Source organism: Prinia subflava, chromosome Z (assembly GCF_021018805.1).
Source record: "Prinia subflava isolate CZ2003 ecotype Zambia chromosome Z, Cam_Psub_1.2, whole genome shotgun sequence".
NCBI lineage: Eukaryota > Metazoa > Chordata > Aves > Passeriformes > Cisticolidae > Prinia > Prinia subflava.
The window spans coordinates 5,524,941-5,539,261 of record NC_086283.1 but is presented as its reverse complement, the minus strand read 5'-3'; the positions used below and the strand labels follow the sequence as shown (position 1 = coordinate 5,539,261).

General features: G+C 39.2%; 1 protein-coding gene across 4 annotated transcripts in view; it reads right to left on the bottom strand.

The window, feature by feature from the left end:
- Positions 1-14,321, bottom strand: part of YTHDC1 (YTH N6-methyladenosine RNA binding protein C1) — a 20,428-nt gene extending 6,107 nt beyond the window's left edge. For 2 of the 4 annotated variants that reach the window (XM_063421540.1, XM_063421539.1), the window contains exons 1-11: positions 14,196-14,321; positions 10,316-10,417; positions 9,393-9,718; positions 8,907-9,261; positions 7,568-7,657; positions 7,011-7,064; positions 6,314-6,408; positions 4,417-4,525; positions 4,199-4,316; positions 3,254-3,338; positions 1,219-1,385 (exon numbers count right to left, since the gene is read on the bottom strand). In XM_063421540.1, the coding sequence (XP_063277610.1) occupies positions 1,219-1,385; positions 3,254-3,338; positions 4,199-4,316; positions 4,417-4,525; positions 6,314-6,408; positions 7,011-7,064; positions 7,568-7,657; positions 8,907-9,261; positions 9,393-9,718; positions 10,316-10,417; positions 14,196-14,223 (1,529 nt within the window). In that variant the 5' untranslated portion in view covers positions 14,224-14,321. The remainder of the gene's footprint in view (positions 1-1,218; positions 1,386-3,253; positions 3,339-4,198; positions 4,317-4,416; positions 4,526-6,313; positions 6,409-7,010; positions 7,065-7,567; positions 7,658-8,906; positions 9,262-9,392; positions 9,719-10,315; positions 10,418-14,195) is intronic. The other 2 variants (XM_063421542.1, XM_063421541.1) reach the window with 1 other exon arrangement.

Here is a 14,321-nt window from a genome sequence, read left to right as displayed (position 1 = left end):
TGGCAGGCTTGAGAAGGTGTGGTGGTGTTATATATATAGTTTGCAGTCCATTGCAAAACCTTCACTTGTATATACTTTATTGCACTGGAAACCTCTTAGCTTAACTCCAAAAGCCATCTTGGTGTTCAGTCCTTTAAAGCCAAAAATAGGGGGGCGCTGCCAGGTTTCCTCCTACCTACTCGTTACAGTGTCCTTTGTTTTTAAGCTCAAGGAAATGGGGACTCTTGTTGGGGCTCTGTACCTACCACAGGACGTTTCCACAAAAAGGAAACTTAACCAAAGGTTTCAGCCCAAACCATACATCAGTCTGTATGCAAAGTGGCTACCACGGGGAAAAGGTGTTTGGCAGAAGGGCTAGTATCAGTTCATTGCAAAGACTTCTCCAATTCTGTAACAAGTTATACCCCCTTTTTTCTGGAAAATGATGTTAAGTTCATATAGCAGTGATCAAACACCATGTCGATCCTCTAAAAATACTTTAAGTCCACAGGTACTGCCAGCATCTGGAAAGGTTGTATATACAGACACAGCAACAGCCATTCTTTTTGGTTTGTTGCCGGGTCTCCAAGGGCCACTTGATCCCTTTTGGAAAGAACCTACTGTTTTCAGAAGCTCAGCAAGATGTGTGAATTCAGTGGTTACATGTAAGAGAATATCTGGCATTAGGGTTAACACATCACGGTGACACAATTTGAAACAGTCCCAATAATGCTCCTCTTGAATATCAAAATAACTTAAATATTTTATCCTCAAAATGAGGCGGCATCTTCTGCAAAATTCTAAGTGATCCTTATAAAAGTCCCATATTTGATAAGGCTTATCCAGAGACACACCTGAAAGAAAAGGCTTTTACAAGATATTAACACATTTTCGGCATATAAATATTTCCTCCTCTCCATCTAGCCTGCTCATAATCAAGCCAAGCTTACCTACAGCTAGCATTACACATTGCATTAGCTCAATAAAAGATCTAGTCTAAACTAGAGACAGAACTTTAAGAGCTTTTTTCTGGAAAAGCAAAGATCCCCATTTTCCTCTTGAAAAATGACAGACCGGGGAACCATGTGAAATCCTCAATGAAGCCACAAACTTGTCCATGCAGCTTGATTTGAGGATTTTCTCTCTTCTTTATCGCAGGGAAAGCTTTGACGAATCACATTCCTCCATCACGTTATTCTGACACATGTGCCTATTATCAGTCCAAAGAACGTTTCTAACCTTCCCACGTCCCGAACGGGGTCTCGACGGGATGGGCGTCCTCTTGATCGGGGTTGTGAGTGCATTCTTCTCTTGTGCCTCATTTTATGAATGACTTGATACAAGTCAATACTTTCATCAGGAGGGAAGAGAAGACAAAGTTGGGTTCCACATTCCGGCTCAATTTCCTAGAATTAGTTAGAAGTTCAGTAGTGGTTCATAAACTGAAGAAATGAAACTCTCCCCAAATACACTGACAACATACATTTAAGGAAAAAAAACACACTTCAAAGAGATTTCAGTATCCACCAGAGACAGCAAAATTCACTTACGTTACCTTTCACTCTTTAGGCATTACTTAGAATTTTCATAAAATAGTCCAACACTTTGGGTAACCATATCTTCCCATGAGACACACAGGCCACATCACTTTTTTGCTATAAAATCAGAGAACTGTTTTTCATCACAAAGAAAATGAACACCTATTACAGAAAGAAAAGTGACACATGTAGAAAAAAAATCCATCCCAGCTTCACATATAAAGCCATGGCCTGATGAAGTTGACTACTACCACTCAGTATGAGTTCTTCATTGCGTGGTAGACAGGTCCATGAAAATACCAACTCAATGTCTGACCGCATTCAGAACAAGCAGTTTGTGTGTTCAGGGTTATTAGGAAAGGAACACAGAGTAAGTCATTGTATCACACTGGAAGTTAATGTTCCACTCACACCTTAAATACTGCAGGCAGTTGTGCCTCTGCATCTCAAAAAATAGGGGGACAACAGAAATGGAAAAGCTTCAAAGTAGGGCACCAAGATTAACTGAATGAGTGCAACAATTCCTACATGCAATGACTGAGCAGGTCGGATCTCCCCAGCCTAGATTAAAAGAGAAATATGCAGCATAAGGGGAACAAGATGGAGATAATGAGACCGTCGAACACCACAAGTTGTCTGGAGGAGGAAGGGACAGACACCAACTTGCTGACTCTCTTCCAGTACAAGAACTTGGGCCATCAAATAAATCTAGCAAGAGCCAGGTGCAAAACAACCCCAAAAATGTGCTTCTTCAAACTGGTGAATGCAGGCCTGCAGAACACCTTCCCAAATGATGTCCTAAAGGAAGAATTTCAGTGTATGCATCCTCAGAAGAGAGATCTGTTCAGAGTTGTGCAAATATAAATGGATAAATGACAACCACTTTGGGAAATAATCAGAGCTGAAAAGCATGGAGAGCAAGCATCAGACCAGATGCTTGTCCAGAACATAACAGTACAGTAATTTGATGAAAAAAGCTGAAACTCACGTTCTGATTGCAAGCCTACTGTGGACAAAACCTTAAAAAAATATTTCCTTGACCACTTAACAGAAGCTAAGTGAATTTTTTTTTTTTTTTTTTTTACATTTACACTAAACTAAAAAGAAGACCAAAACTGTTGGTTTTCTCCTGCTACACAACAAAGCAAACATATCTGTGGGCAAAACAATGCAACATGGAGTTGACATTTTCAATACAGTATGGAGATTTCCTCCCACCTAGTCTTAAGAAAGCACAACTTGTTATTTTACCCACAGCTTGGGTATGTGATGACAACAGCAACATACCTGCACTCTGGAATGTCTGACAAGGTAAAGAGCCAGCTCCACTTAAAATTTGCTTAGCATATACTCTATAATGGGAGTTTTTGCCTTAAGCAATATAGTATATATAAAAAATGCAGTGCAAAGCACAGCTGGAAATACCAGAACATTTTCTTAAAATTTGATGCTCTATGGTTTGTACACCATACAATGCAAAGCACATTACATTTCAAATTCAAAATACCACAGTTTTGAAGCAAACACTGTTTATCGTGAAGATGACAACAGAATTGGCACTGTATTATCTCCTTTTCTTTCTTCCACTATGGCATTAGAAAGCAGCAGAGTGCTGTTGCCACAGCACTCTACTGTAAGTAACTGTTCTAAAAATATTCCTCATCTCCTGCATATTCAAAGCTGGAAGCAAGCACTAGAGGATGTCAGTTATAGAAAAAAAGTAAGAATTAACAAACCTGTCCATCGCGTCCAATCTTTACTGGCTTATGTTCATTCCAAGGATTGGTCAGGTGAGCAGACTTAGTGAACGGCAATTCCCGCCTAAATATGCAAGTGTCACCATTTACAGTTTTGCCTCCATTTTTTTATTAAGAAAATAATTTAAAATGTATACAGCAGATTACAAATAAAATAATCCTGATATTCTTTGTACTGTCAGGCCTTTGAACATATTTTTATGTTCTACATATTAGTAACTGAAGATTTCACTTTGACTTATTCCAGCAGTAATTAATACAGTCCATACTATGACAGGCTTTCCTTTTAAAAAACATATTTTAGTCCTTGTGCAATACTGAGATTGTGCGTGTGCTTGTTTATATCTCACCATCAGAATACACTCTACATGTGGTAGCTCTTGGCATCCACTATCATAAATCCCTGAGCACTGACCTAATTACAAAATGACAAGTGCTCTGACCTGGAGGTGGGAGTCAGCTTCAAGAGGACGTTTCCAACACAGATTTTTCTAATTCAAAGTCTCACTTTTCCTGTATTTATCTTTCTGGCAGTCCAGAGTACTTGTACAACCATGCAATGTGTTTCAGAGGACTGCTGTAACTTTTTTCCTTAAAAGAGATTTAAAATCTTTTCTATAAGAACACATTCAGTTAAATCAATGAACATAATGCTCACAACCTATACATCTTGCAATACTTGCACTATTTCATACGTCATTTTAGAACAGTAGTATTTTCTTTGTTCAGTCAGATCAAGACAGATTTGTCCTTATGTGAATTTTTTTTTCTTTTTCACCCACAACTGTCTATTCAAGTGAGCAGTGAGGATAGATCTCTGGTTGAATCAAGTTTCAGAAGGATGTTGTTGGCACTTGAATAACATGTGGAAATGATATTATAATGCCTTGTTACTAACAGCAACATAAATGCACAATTATTTACCTGCAAATCCAGTCAATTTTAAAGACACCTCCCAGCATTTTTGCATTCATTCCTGCAGGCAGCACCCAATGTATAGGTGATCCTCCATGATGGGACTCTGAAGATAATCTTGCAAACCCTAAAGGATTTTGTATGAATTATAATAAAGATACAACAGAAAGGCTATTGCACATAAAACTCATTTTCACTCACCTTGATCATAGCTCATTTTTCCTTACCTTGGAATTTGCCACTCTCTCTTACAGAAAATATCAAAATAACACTCCTTGCTGATCTAAATGCAGCATTAAGCTTCTTTTCATTCACTGGAAGTGTTGACCATACTCCCTAAAACAGAAAAACACCAACCCCATCACCAAAACATCAGAGATCATCTCAAATGATTTAGCTAGCAGAAATATATAATGTAGATGAAGAAAACAAGACTAAAATAATTTACTGGAATAGAAGATAATAGCAAGAAAAAGGTATTGCTAAATACATTTCCTTCAAGAAATATTTTAGCCTGCCTTGTGCTAAAACTTTTAAAAAACATTTTTTCAATCTTTTTTTGAACACTGAAGATGCATTTAGACCATCTATAAGACTTCTGCTGTAATTATAATGATGGGCAGACAGCTTAAAAATAGTAAGGGTGAAAGTTCTCATGCCTGTTTCAAGTGACTTAGGGAATTTATGTATTATCTAACACACAGAAATAATGAAAACCAACAGAATATATAAGAAAAGGTGGGCAGACAGACTTGAATATAGTATTGCAGATTTGTTGAGGACACTTTGCAGACTTCAAAACTCTTTCAATGAAATGCCAGCAACATGAAAGAGTAACACTTTAAACTGGCAAGACAAATCACTTTGTTTAGCCTTACACATCCTACTACTACTAAGTAGTATCTTTTCCCTTTCACCAGCCCTTATGCAGCCACACACAGCAAAACGCGACCTGCTCCAAGGTATCAAAGGAGCCAAGATATAGAGTAATAGTTTATTGAATTACTCCTCCATCCATCCTCTGGGCAAACAAGCTTCAGCTTCAGAATGAGATCTACATACCAAAGTCAACGTTCCTTCCCTTATGTTTTCTTAGAAGTATTCATGCCCTGTTCTGAACTCAGATCAATGTTTGTCTGATTCTGGTAATTCATTATAGCCACCAGAGAACTATTTGGGATTTTTGCTCACCAGAGAACTATTTGGGGGTTTTGCTAGCTTTCAGTCAGGTTACATGGCTTTTGGCTGCTTGTAAAGCCCTGCTATGAACTCAAAAAATGCATCAAATGCACAAGTGAGTTTCATGGAAGTCCAAGATCAAAGCACTGATGCTTCTAAACAGAGACAAAGCATCCACTCCAATAACTTCAGGAATAAGAATACTACTGCAGCTCCATACATGGATGAAGCACAAAAAAGAATAGACTCCTTTACAGTGCTAAAGCAAACACCAGTCAGAATGGTGTTCACTGCACCCTCAAAGCTGGAAGGAGGGGTGCGAAACAAACATACCCAGAACTTTGTGATTTGTTTAACCATTTTAATTTTATTTTCATCCCAATTTAAAAAAATCTTCATTAATAGAATCATCTCTTCTGTGTATATTGTGTAACAGCAAATCAAGTATATTCTCTATAACCTGTTCCAAAGAACACGTGCCAATACAAAACCACTGGAATGGTGCAATAGACACCTAGTGCAATTCCTCAACAGCTGAAATCCAGTGCTCTGGAATCCCTCCCAAAGAACGCATTCATACCAGCATTGCCAGGCATACATTTCCACACAACCTTCTGAACCTTCTCAGAGTACAGCAATACGAAGAGAGGTGCTGATGGAGGAGAGAAAATACCACCCCAGCATTCCTGATGGAGGTTGGCTTAGGATGTTATCAAACAGACCCTAAGGTCCCTTTTAACCCTATTCTTGCCAAGATAAATGGCCAGTGGTCTGGGACCTTTTCTAGGTTACAGTGGAAGCAGGAGAATGAAGACACAGTAGCTTTTGTTGCTGCATCTACCAAGATCCAAGTGATAAAGAAAATAATGCACCCAATCACACATTCTTCTACAAGGTGGGTGTGTCTGAAAACAAAGGGATCAGTTTGAAGAAAATTTAGCATACCTTTGCCTTAGCAAGGGATACATTTTCATGGTTATTACTCTTGATGAGAAAGAATCTTGCATCTTGGAGAATGTATTTAAGTTTACTTGTTTGGTCTGAAAAGAGAACAAAGTATCAAATAAGATGAACTGTAAATACTTGCCAAACATGTTGCTTTGAATGCAGATAGCTGTTTGCTTCCTTCAAAATACACAGTTATCCCACCCATTTCCTATCTATGTATTATCACAGTCAACCACCCAACTTGAAATCAAAGCCGCAAAGCACAAAATGCCAGGGCAAACCAAACCACAACTTAGATATCCAAGTAAAGAAAAAAGTAAAATAAAATCAGCATGATTCAGTGATGTTCCGATACTTAGGACTTATCTCCTTGCTTAAGGATCTTTGGATAAATGAGAGTAACACTTGTAACAAGCACAAACTGCTCAACAGAGAATGGTGAGTGCTGTTCATCTTTGCAGTTTTAAGCATTTCCTTTTTAAATCTGGTGCCTCTGCAAAGAGGAAAGTGACTGAACTTTTTGCATATGGCTCTCAAAACATGCAAAAGTATCTCAAGATTCAATTATCATGCTCAGACCAATAACGTGCTCAAATTGATTTATATCAGAACATCACTACTTACAAGTAATTTAATCAACAGAGACAATGGCTTGCTATGGGGCATGCATTAAAAATTCAAATTTAAATGATACCTTTTTGGACAGCACGAACGGAAGATGATAATTTCTCATGCTTCTTTTCTGAACCTGTGTTTAGCCAAAGTACATTTGTTCAGATTGAGCCTTAATAGAGATAATATACAATTTCTACAGCCTTGTCCCATACAATTTTCATTCATGACAAATTATGCTTTCTGGCGCGCACCCACACACACAAAAAATACTGTTCAATGTGCACGAGTGTTTTGTTTTGGTTTTTTTGGTTTCGGTTTTGGGTTGTTTGATTTGGGTTTGTTTTTTAAAAATAGTATTTGAACAATTTCTTACTCAGAAAACTAGTCACTGAATCATCATCTTCCAAGTTAAAAAAAAAAAAAAGTGAAATTTCCACTTAAGCAACAGAGTAGCATTAAAGTAACAAGAAAGCCTACTTCCCCCCAAAGGTATCCACACACAACATGCCAGAAATCAATACTAAATTATACAAAGTTACATACCCCATAAATCTCTACAGCCAGTTATATTTATTTTAGATAACACATTAAGATTTGATGCAAGTCACAAAGACAAGCAACAAAAGGGAAGAATACCTGCATACGATTCTGATGCAGAACTCCCACTTCTGTCAAAAACAATTGGAGAGATACCTCTAGCTCTCTTCCTCTCCTTCTTTTTCTCATCTAAAAGAAACAATAAAAAATAAAAGCCATATTTTAAACACCAGCAAAGTTGAGATTAAAAAGTAATGAGACAAGAAAATTGCACCAGTAGAAGTGAAGTTAGCATTTGGTTTGTACATTAAAATTGTGATTGTTGCCACAAAACTATCATGCACAAAATATGCAAATGCTAGTTACTCAAGCTTTTCATTCACAAAAGGAAGATGAATGGTACAAATCTAATAAATCTGTGCAACGTTTAGAGACAGAATTTATTATTATTATTTTTAGTAAGGGTGGGTTAGCACTTCTTTCCAGCCTTCACCCAAATGTGCAACATCTAGCACAAACGGTGTAGTGATAGTGATATGAGCTCGTTTGCTCAGAGCTCAAAAAAATGGTAAGAGACAGGAAAATAAAACACTGCAGCACACAGGCAATTATTTCCACTCTTAAGAAAGTGTTTTGTTATACCACAGAGCTTTTTACAAGTTATTACAGCTTCACTTGTCTTTAGGTTACACCTTGCTGTCTCTAATTCCAAACACCAGAGCTGAGCTAAAAAAAAGGCAGCATATTAAGCAGGATGACCACCTATGGAGGCTTCAGACAAGGAAGATACACAATAGGAATCTTAACAGGATTGCAAGCTGCTTTCCTAGAAAAAACAAACAACGAAGAGCCAAACCCAAAAGTATTTACATCATTAGCACTTCACATCTGTAAGTTAGGACCAGTTACAAAATACAAACACAAAACAACTGTTCCTAGTTTCTGCTTAAAACATTTATTTCATTCTAAATTTGTCCTAATAGCTAATAATTTCAACTTAGGTTTAGATTTCCAATGCTGACCACAGGCACTATTTAGGACTCAGCTATCCTTCCCTAGGGACATGGTCTACACCGGTCTACCTGGTCACTCATCTAGATGGACACCAAACAGCTCAACACTAAATTAAAATGAATTGTGTGGAAAACGAAGCCATTAGATACCCAAGAAGATACTAATTTTAGTGTTTCAAAGCATTGAATAGTAATGCCTAAGCAGTCAAGAACACAGTGAACCCTCAACACATTAATGATATTCACAATTTTGCTTCACCACTTTCCACTACATTTTTCCTTGCCTATGGTTTTTCATAATTAACATCTTTCTGACTTCTGCTACCACAGCTTACTTTTGACATGGTCAGGAAGTGGTTATTTTTAAAATTAGCCAAACTTTCAGTGGCATGGTATTCCAGATTAGCATGCAAGATGCTGCCTACCTGATGCATCTGAACCAGACCCAGATCTGACTGACCCATCTGTGAAAGAGGCAGATTCAGAATCTGAATCGCTGGCTTCACTCCGTGTGTCATAGTCATTTCCTTCCTTCTGATCCCTCTCATCCTGTTCATACTCTTCTTCATCTTCCTCCCCATCTTCTTCCACCTCTTCATCCTCCTCCCCTTCATCATCTTCCTCTTCTTCCAATCCTTCCTCCTCATTCTCCGTGTTGCCTTGTTCAGAGGAAACACTACTGCCAGTCTCGTGATCTGAACAATATTCCTCAGAGTTCACCTCTTCTTTGGAAGAATGGCTAGATCTGCTTGGTCTTCTATCCACATCATGCCTGATTCTCTGATGTTTAAAGAAAAAGTGAATCAGCAGTCATATAACATTGTCAGGATGCACACACAGTCCTAAGAGAACGTGCCTTACAAAAGTCTCATAAAATGCTTTATTTATAAGGCAGCAAGAATACTTAATACCTCTGAACCATCTGGTGTAGGAGACTTTGCCCTTCTGTCACTATCCCTCTTCCTCATGTAAGATTTTTCTGGTTGTCCTTTATAAGGTTCCCTGGAACTGCTTGACATTCGCATCTTTCGATCATCTGGGCGCTTGTTTCTGTCAGATCTCTGATATTCCTCAGTCTTGTATTCCGACACTGGCTTTCCTTTCGTACTCACTATTCTTTTGTTATTGCTAACTGATGAACTGGGAGGCTTTGGCATCATCTGCCTCGAAGAGTGCACAGAAGGTTTTTGCCTCTTGCTTTCAGCATTTTCCATTCTGTCTGTTTTTCTTTTTGATCCTTAAATAGAAAGAAATATCAAGTTGAGTGTTATTTCCGATATCAAAATAAAAACTGTACAGAGGCTCCCTACTTTCTCTATTTTAGGTAATTGCCCTGCTGCATTCATAGGGAGCATCCTCCAGTTATAGGCTTTGCAGCAACACTGCTTCTTAGAAACTACTCATGTTCAAAAAAATACTTTACTTCACAAAAGGTCCTTATTTCTTATGTTTGATACATGGAAATGCTAAATTAAATGCTTATGGGGTTGACCTAAAGCCAAATCAAGAACTGAGCTGGAATCAGACCTTGCAACCCCTTTGCTCCACTTCCATCTCACTGCATTGAGCCAAAAAGGACAGTCATTTTCTACCAGCAAATGAATTCAGAACAAGCCAGACTCAGCAACTGCTCAAGACAAAAGGAAATGGATTTGACTGTTTGCTTGGAGGGTCAGGTGAAAAAGCACATGTCCATGAAATAAAGACTTTCGGAACTCATTCACTTTTTGAATCAAGTTATCAAGTCCACTACTTCAAAGACTAACTGTAATAAGACAGACATTTTTTTACCACTTATGTTCCTGCAGGACCATCCACCACTGAAGTCACATACCCTTTTTCTCACTTTTGTCTTGCTCACTGTCAGGGTTATATAACTCATCATCCTGGTCAGGAGCATCAGTCAAAATGTCATCCAGAACATTCAGTTCACCATCTGAAAATACACAAAAAAAATCAAAACCAACCATTGAAAGTCTGGTTATGTAAACTACAAACTAGTATTTACAAACCTAAACATCCCCTTTAGGGCTACAGATCTGCAACAAAGCAAAAATTGACATCTTGATTTATTTCCACATTTTCATTTGGAAGGATCAAGAGCAAATAAAAGAATTAAAATAGATCACAAGATGTATTTAGACATCTAACAAGGTCCAAGTTGGCTCCTCATGTCACAAAAGCTTTGCATGAAAGCTGACCTACAAATGAAAGCTGAACATAAAAGCCTGTACAAAATTTTAGAAAAAGGGAGACCAGGAGATAGTCTGAGTACCATTAGTAAAGAGGAGGGACCTTTATCCCTGCAAAATTCTGAAACTTGCATGTTGAATTCTCTCCCCTCCACTATTTTTGTTGTCATTGCAGTGTTAGAAGGGTGGGCTTTGTCATTCACTTACAAATAGAAAAAAACACAACAGGGAAAGCAGTACTTACTTGCTGCATCATTAAGCCTGAACTGTTCTGAAAAAACACCCCACAACTTGACCAAAAGAGCAAGTGTTAAAGAAAATTCAAGCCAGAAGCAGTAAATGATCACACCTGCTCACAGAACTTTTAAAATCTGACACCATTTCTGTCTGTTTCACTTTGTATGAAACCAAAGGTGATATATGGTGATTTTATTAGAAGAAGACATCATGAGCTTTAGGGTAGCAGATCTATATTCCAAGCACTTTAAAAAGTAAGAGTGAACTAAGACTAGGCATGCAAAGGGAAAAATAAGAAAGGTATTAATTTTGGAATCTCTCCATAATTCTTAGCTCTTTCCACTTTGTGACTGACTGCATTTTCTGTGCTCAGGAAAAAGAAACTAGAGCAAACTCCAAGGACTCAGCTAGTTTACAATATCCATAACAGACGCAGGTAAGGGCTCCTGTACTGCATGAAACTGGGGTAATGCAGCAAATTAAGTCCTCCAGGGCATGGCAGCTTGTCTATCTCAAAATATTATGCTGAGCCACAAAAGAAAAGCCCAAAACATAATCTACACGATACATATAAAAAAATTAGCATTATAGTTGTCTCTCTACTATATATTACCGAAGTAGTACGCTGAAGTCAGCATACGCACTAACTTTCCTGCTGGCACTTCTCCACGTTTTCAGTGGTAGGGGAATGCAGAAGTGATCCTTGGACTGCTCAGTTGGTGCCTCTAATGCAAAGGAAATGGTGCAGAGAGAAGTGGATCAAACCTTTCCCTGGCAGTTCACAGTTAGCAGGCATTTAAATGCAACACAAACGTGCACCACAATTTTCTTGGCCTTTTGTTTGCGGACACCTATACATCGACAGCAAATATTCTTGCTGTGACTGCTAAATATATGAGAGTTAGATTCATGGCTGTGCAACTGCCAAACATGGGATGCAATTTCCTGGCTTGCATTCTGCTTGTCCACAGGAAGCTTGGCAAGTCTAGAGCACAAGGTTTTTTTACTGGACATTAACAAAAAAGAAGTGCATCAGGATTAGAAAATTAAACATATCATCCATCTCAAATCACACATATTGAACCTTAGATTTGTTTCCCTCTTGGTGGTGAGACAATAACATACTTGAGTAAACTACATTTAACCTACCTATTGCAGCAGCATTCAAAGGTGCTAAAAGACTCCAGTATCAGCTCATTCAAAAGTAAATGAGAAGGAAAATTTAAGAGAAAATGGAAGTCTGATACACACTCTCTCAAATCCCTTCCAGGTTAGATGGGCCTCATTTGCACCTGGAACCTTTGAACGGGTGCAGGAGACAGGAGCAGGATGAGTTACCGCATCCCCTTCAATAGGCACATCAACCTCACTTGTTTAGAAATGTATTTCCAGACTTATTCAGCAGCCTGCTTCCTGTCTCTCACTTGCACTGGGTACACTGCTTGACTGACTAGCACAAGATGATTCCTCTCATTGAACTGCCACTGTCAGTGTTCAACCTGAAGAGCTAAATTATCTCAGAGGTATCAGGAAATAAACAAAAGCAGAAACAGAAAAATGGCAGAGGACAGGTACTTTATAGTCCATTACCACTGCAGAGGGAGGGACCAAGTGAGTTCTTTCAGTGACAGATACTCCCAAGAGGGCTCTCCAGACACTTGTCTTTTGTGGGATCCTTCCATGAACAAATTTAACTCACCCCAAAATAGCAGGAAGGTAGCCTGGGAGGCCATTTCCTCTGCTGACCAGGAGAATTAGAACTATTGGAAGGGTCCAAGCAAAAATTTGAGCTGGCATACAAACGAAATAAGACCCTATGATTTCAAAACAAACAGGGCTGCAAGCCTTATTGCTGCTTTTTTCAAGTGGTAAAACAGCATTTCTCTTCCAATGGAAGCACTTACAGCAGAAATCAGTTTGGCTGCAAATGTGCATCAACACTTGCTATTCAGTCAAAATAACCCCTTTCATATGAGAAATAACTAAAAACTAATTAAATTTAAAATATAACTTGACCACTGGCAGCGATTAACAAACACAAAAAAAATAAAATTCAAGCCCAACTGGATAAATAATTATATTAATAGAAACTTACAAAAATTACAAGAGCTAACATTTCAAATTCACAGCTCATCCAGAGTGGGTGATCAGATCTATTTCAACACAATCTGATGATATCCTAATCTACTAGTCTTACAATAATACCATTAAGGATCATGCACACTAATAATTTTACTTATCAGTTCTAACAAAATCTACTGGGAATTTTCCATGTCATACAGTCTCACAAAAAAATATGAGACAGCAAACCTTTACCACTCTGAGAAAGCCATTTTGTGGACACATGTCCTGCAAAAGGCTTTTCAGGAAGCATTATTCTCCACAAAAATCCAAACGAATGCAATCCAAGCCAAAATACCCAAGTGATATTTTACCCTTTTTGTAACTCTGCAACTCTCTGCATTAACCACCAAAGGGCAATCTGCTACACCTAACTTTGGGGTTGCTTCCTAAATTTAGAGGCTATTTGGTGAGGACTGATTAATATAATCTCACAGATAACACGCGTATCACTACAGCTTCTGTGAATAGCGGTAGTTGTAAGAGCTGTGATTTTATTATTCGACACTAATTACCCCACATTATCATTATTCCTGAGTAATGACTCTGAAATCGTCCGATTCCTCTAACTCAAATTTATTTGCCCACAGTGCCCAGAAATCACAGCTGACTACAAAAAGCCGAGCAACAATCGCCAAAATAAGATTCCGACACCAGTTTCTGCTTAAGTAACTACATCCCATCACAGAAAACCGTGCAAAAAAACCCCAAAACCAAAAAGGCCTAGCGACCCAAGCAGAAACAAAAAGCCGCAATAAAAATAGCAAATACGTCCTGCGAAAAGACAACCTGCAGTAACTCTGTGTCGATAATGTTAAACTTACGGCCCAGGAATTTCTCCCTCTTCCCGCTGCTCGAGTCACCTTGCCCCGAGCCCGCTACCGCCAGAGCACCGAGGTATGAGGGGCCTTGTTACCTCCTGCTCCCCAACAAAACACAGGGAGCGCTGCCGCAAAATAATCATCCTCGAAGGGTCACTCCTCACCCCGCCGCCCCTCCGCTCTCTGGAGGAGACGTTCGTCTCCTGGGCTGAAGGCCCAGCACCAGATTCCAAGGTGGCCCCGGGGAAGGCTCGGGCGGCGGGGGAGGGGGGGGCCGATCCCCGCCCGAGCCTCCCTCCTTCCCCGGGGCCTAACGCCTGCCCTCCTCTCTACCGCCACGTACCCTTCTCCTCCCGGCTATCCGTCGCCATCCCACAGCCGCGACGAGCGCCTAAGATGGAGGCTCCGTCTTCCTGCACGTAGCGCTTCCCTCTTCCCACAGGGCGCCGCTTTGTTTACGCTGCCCGCG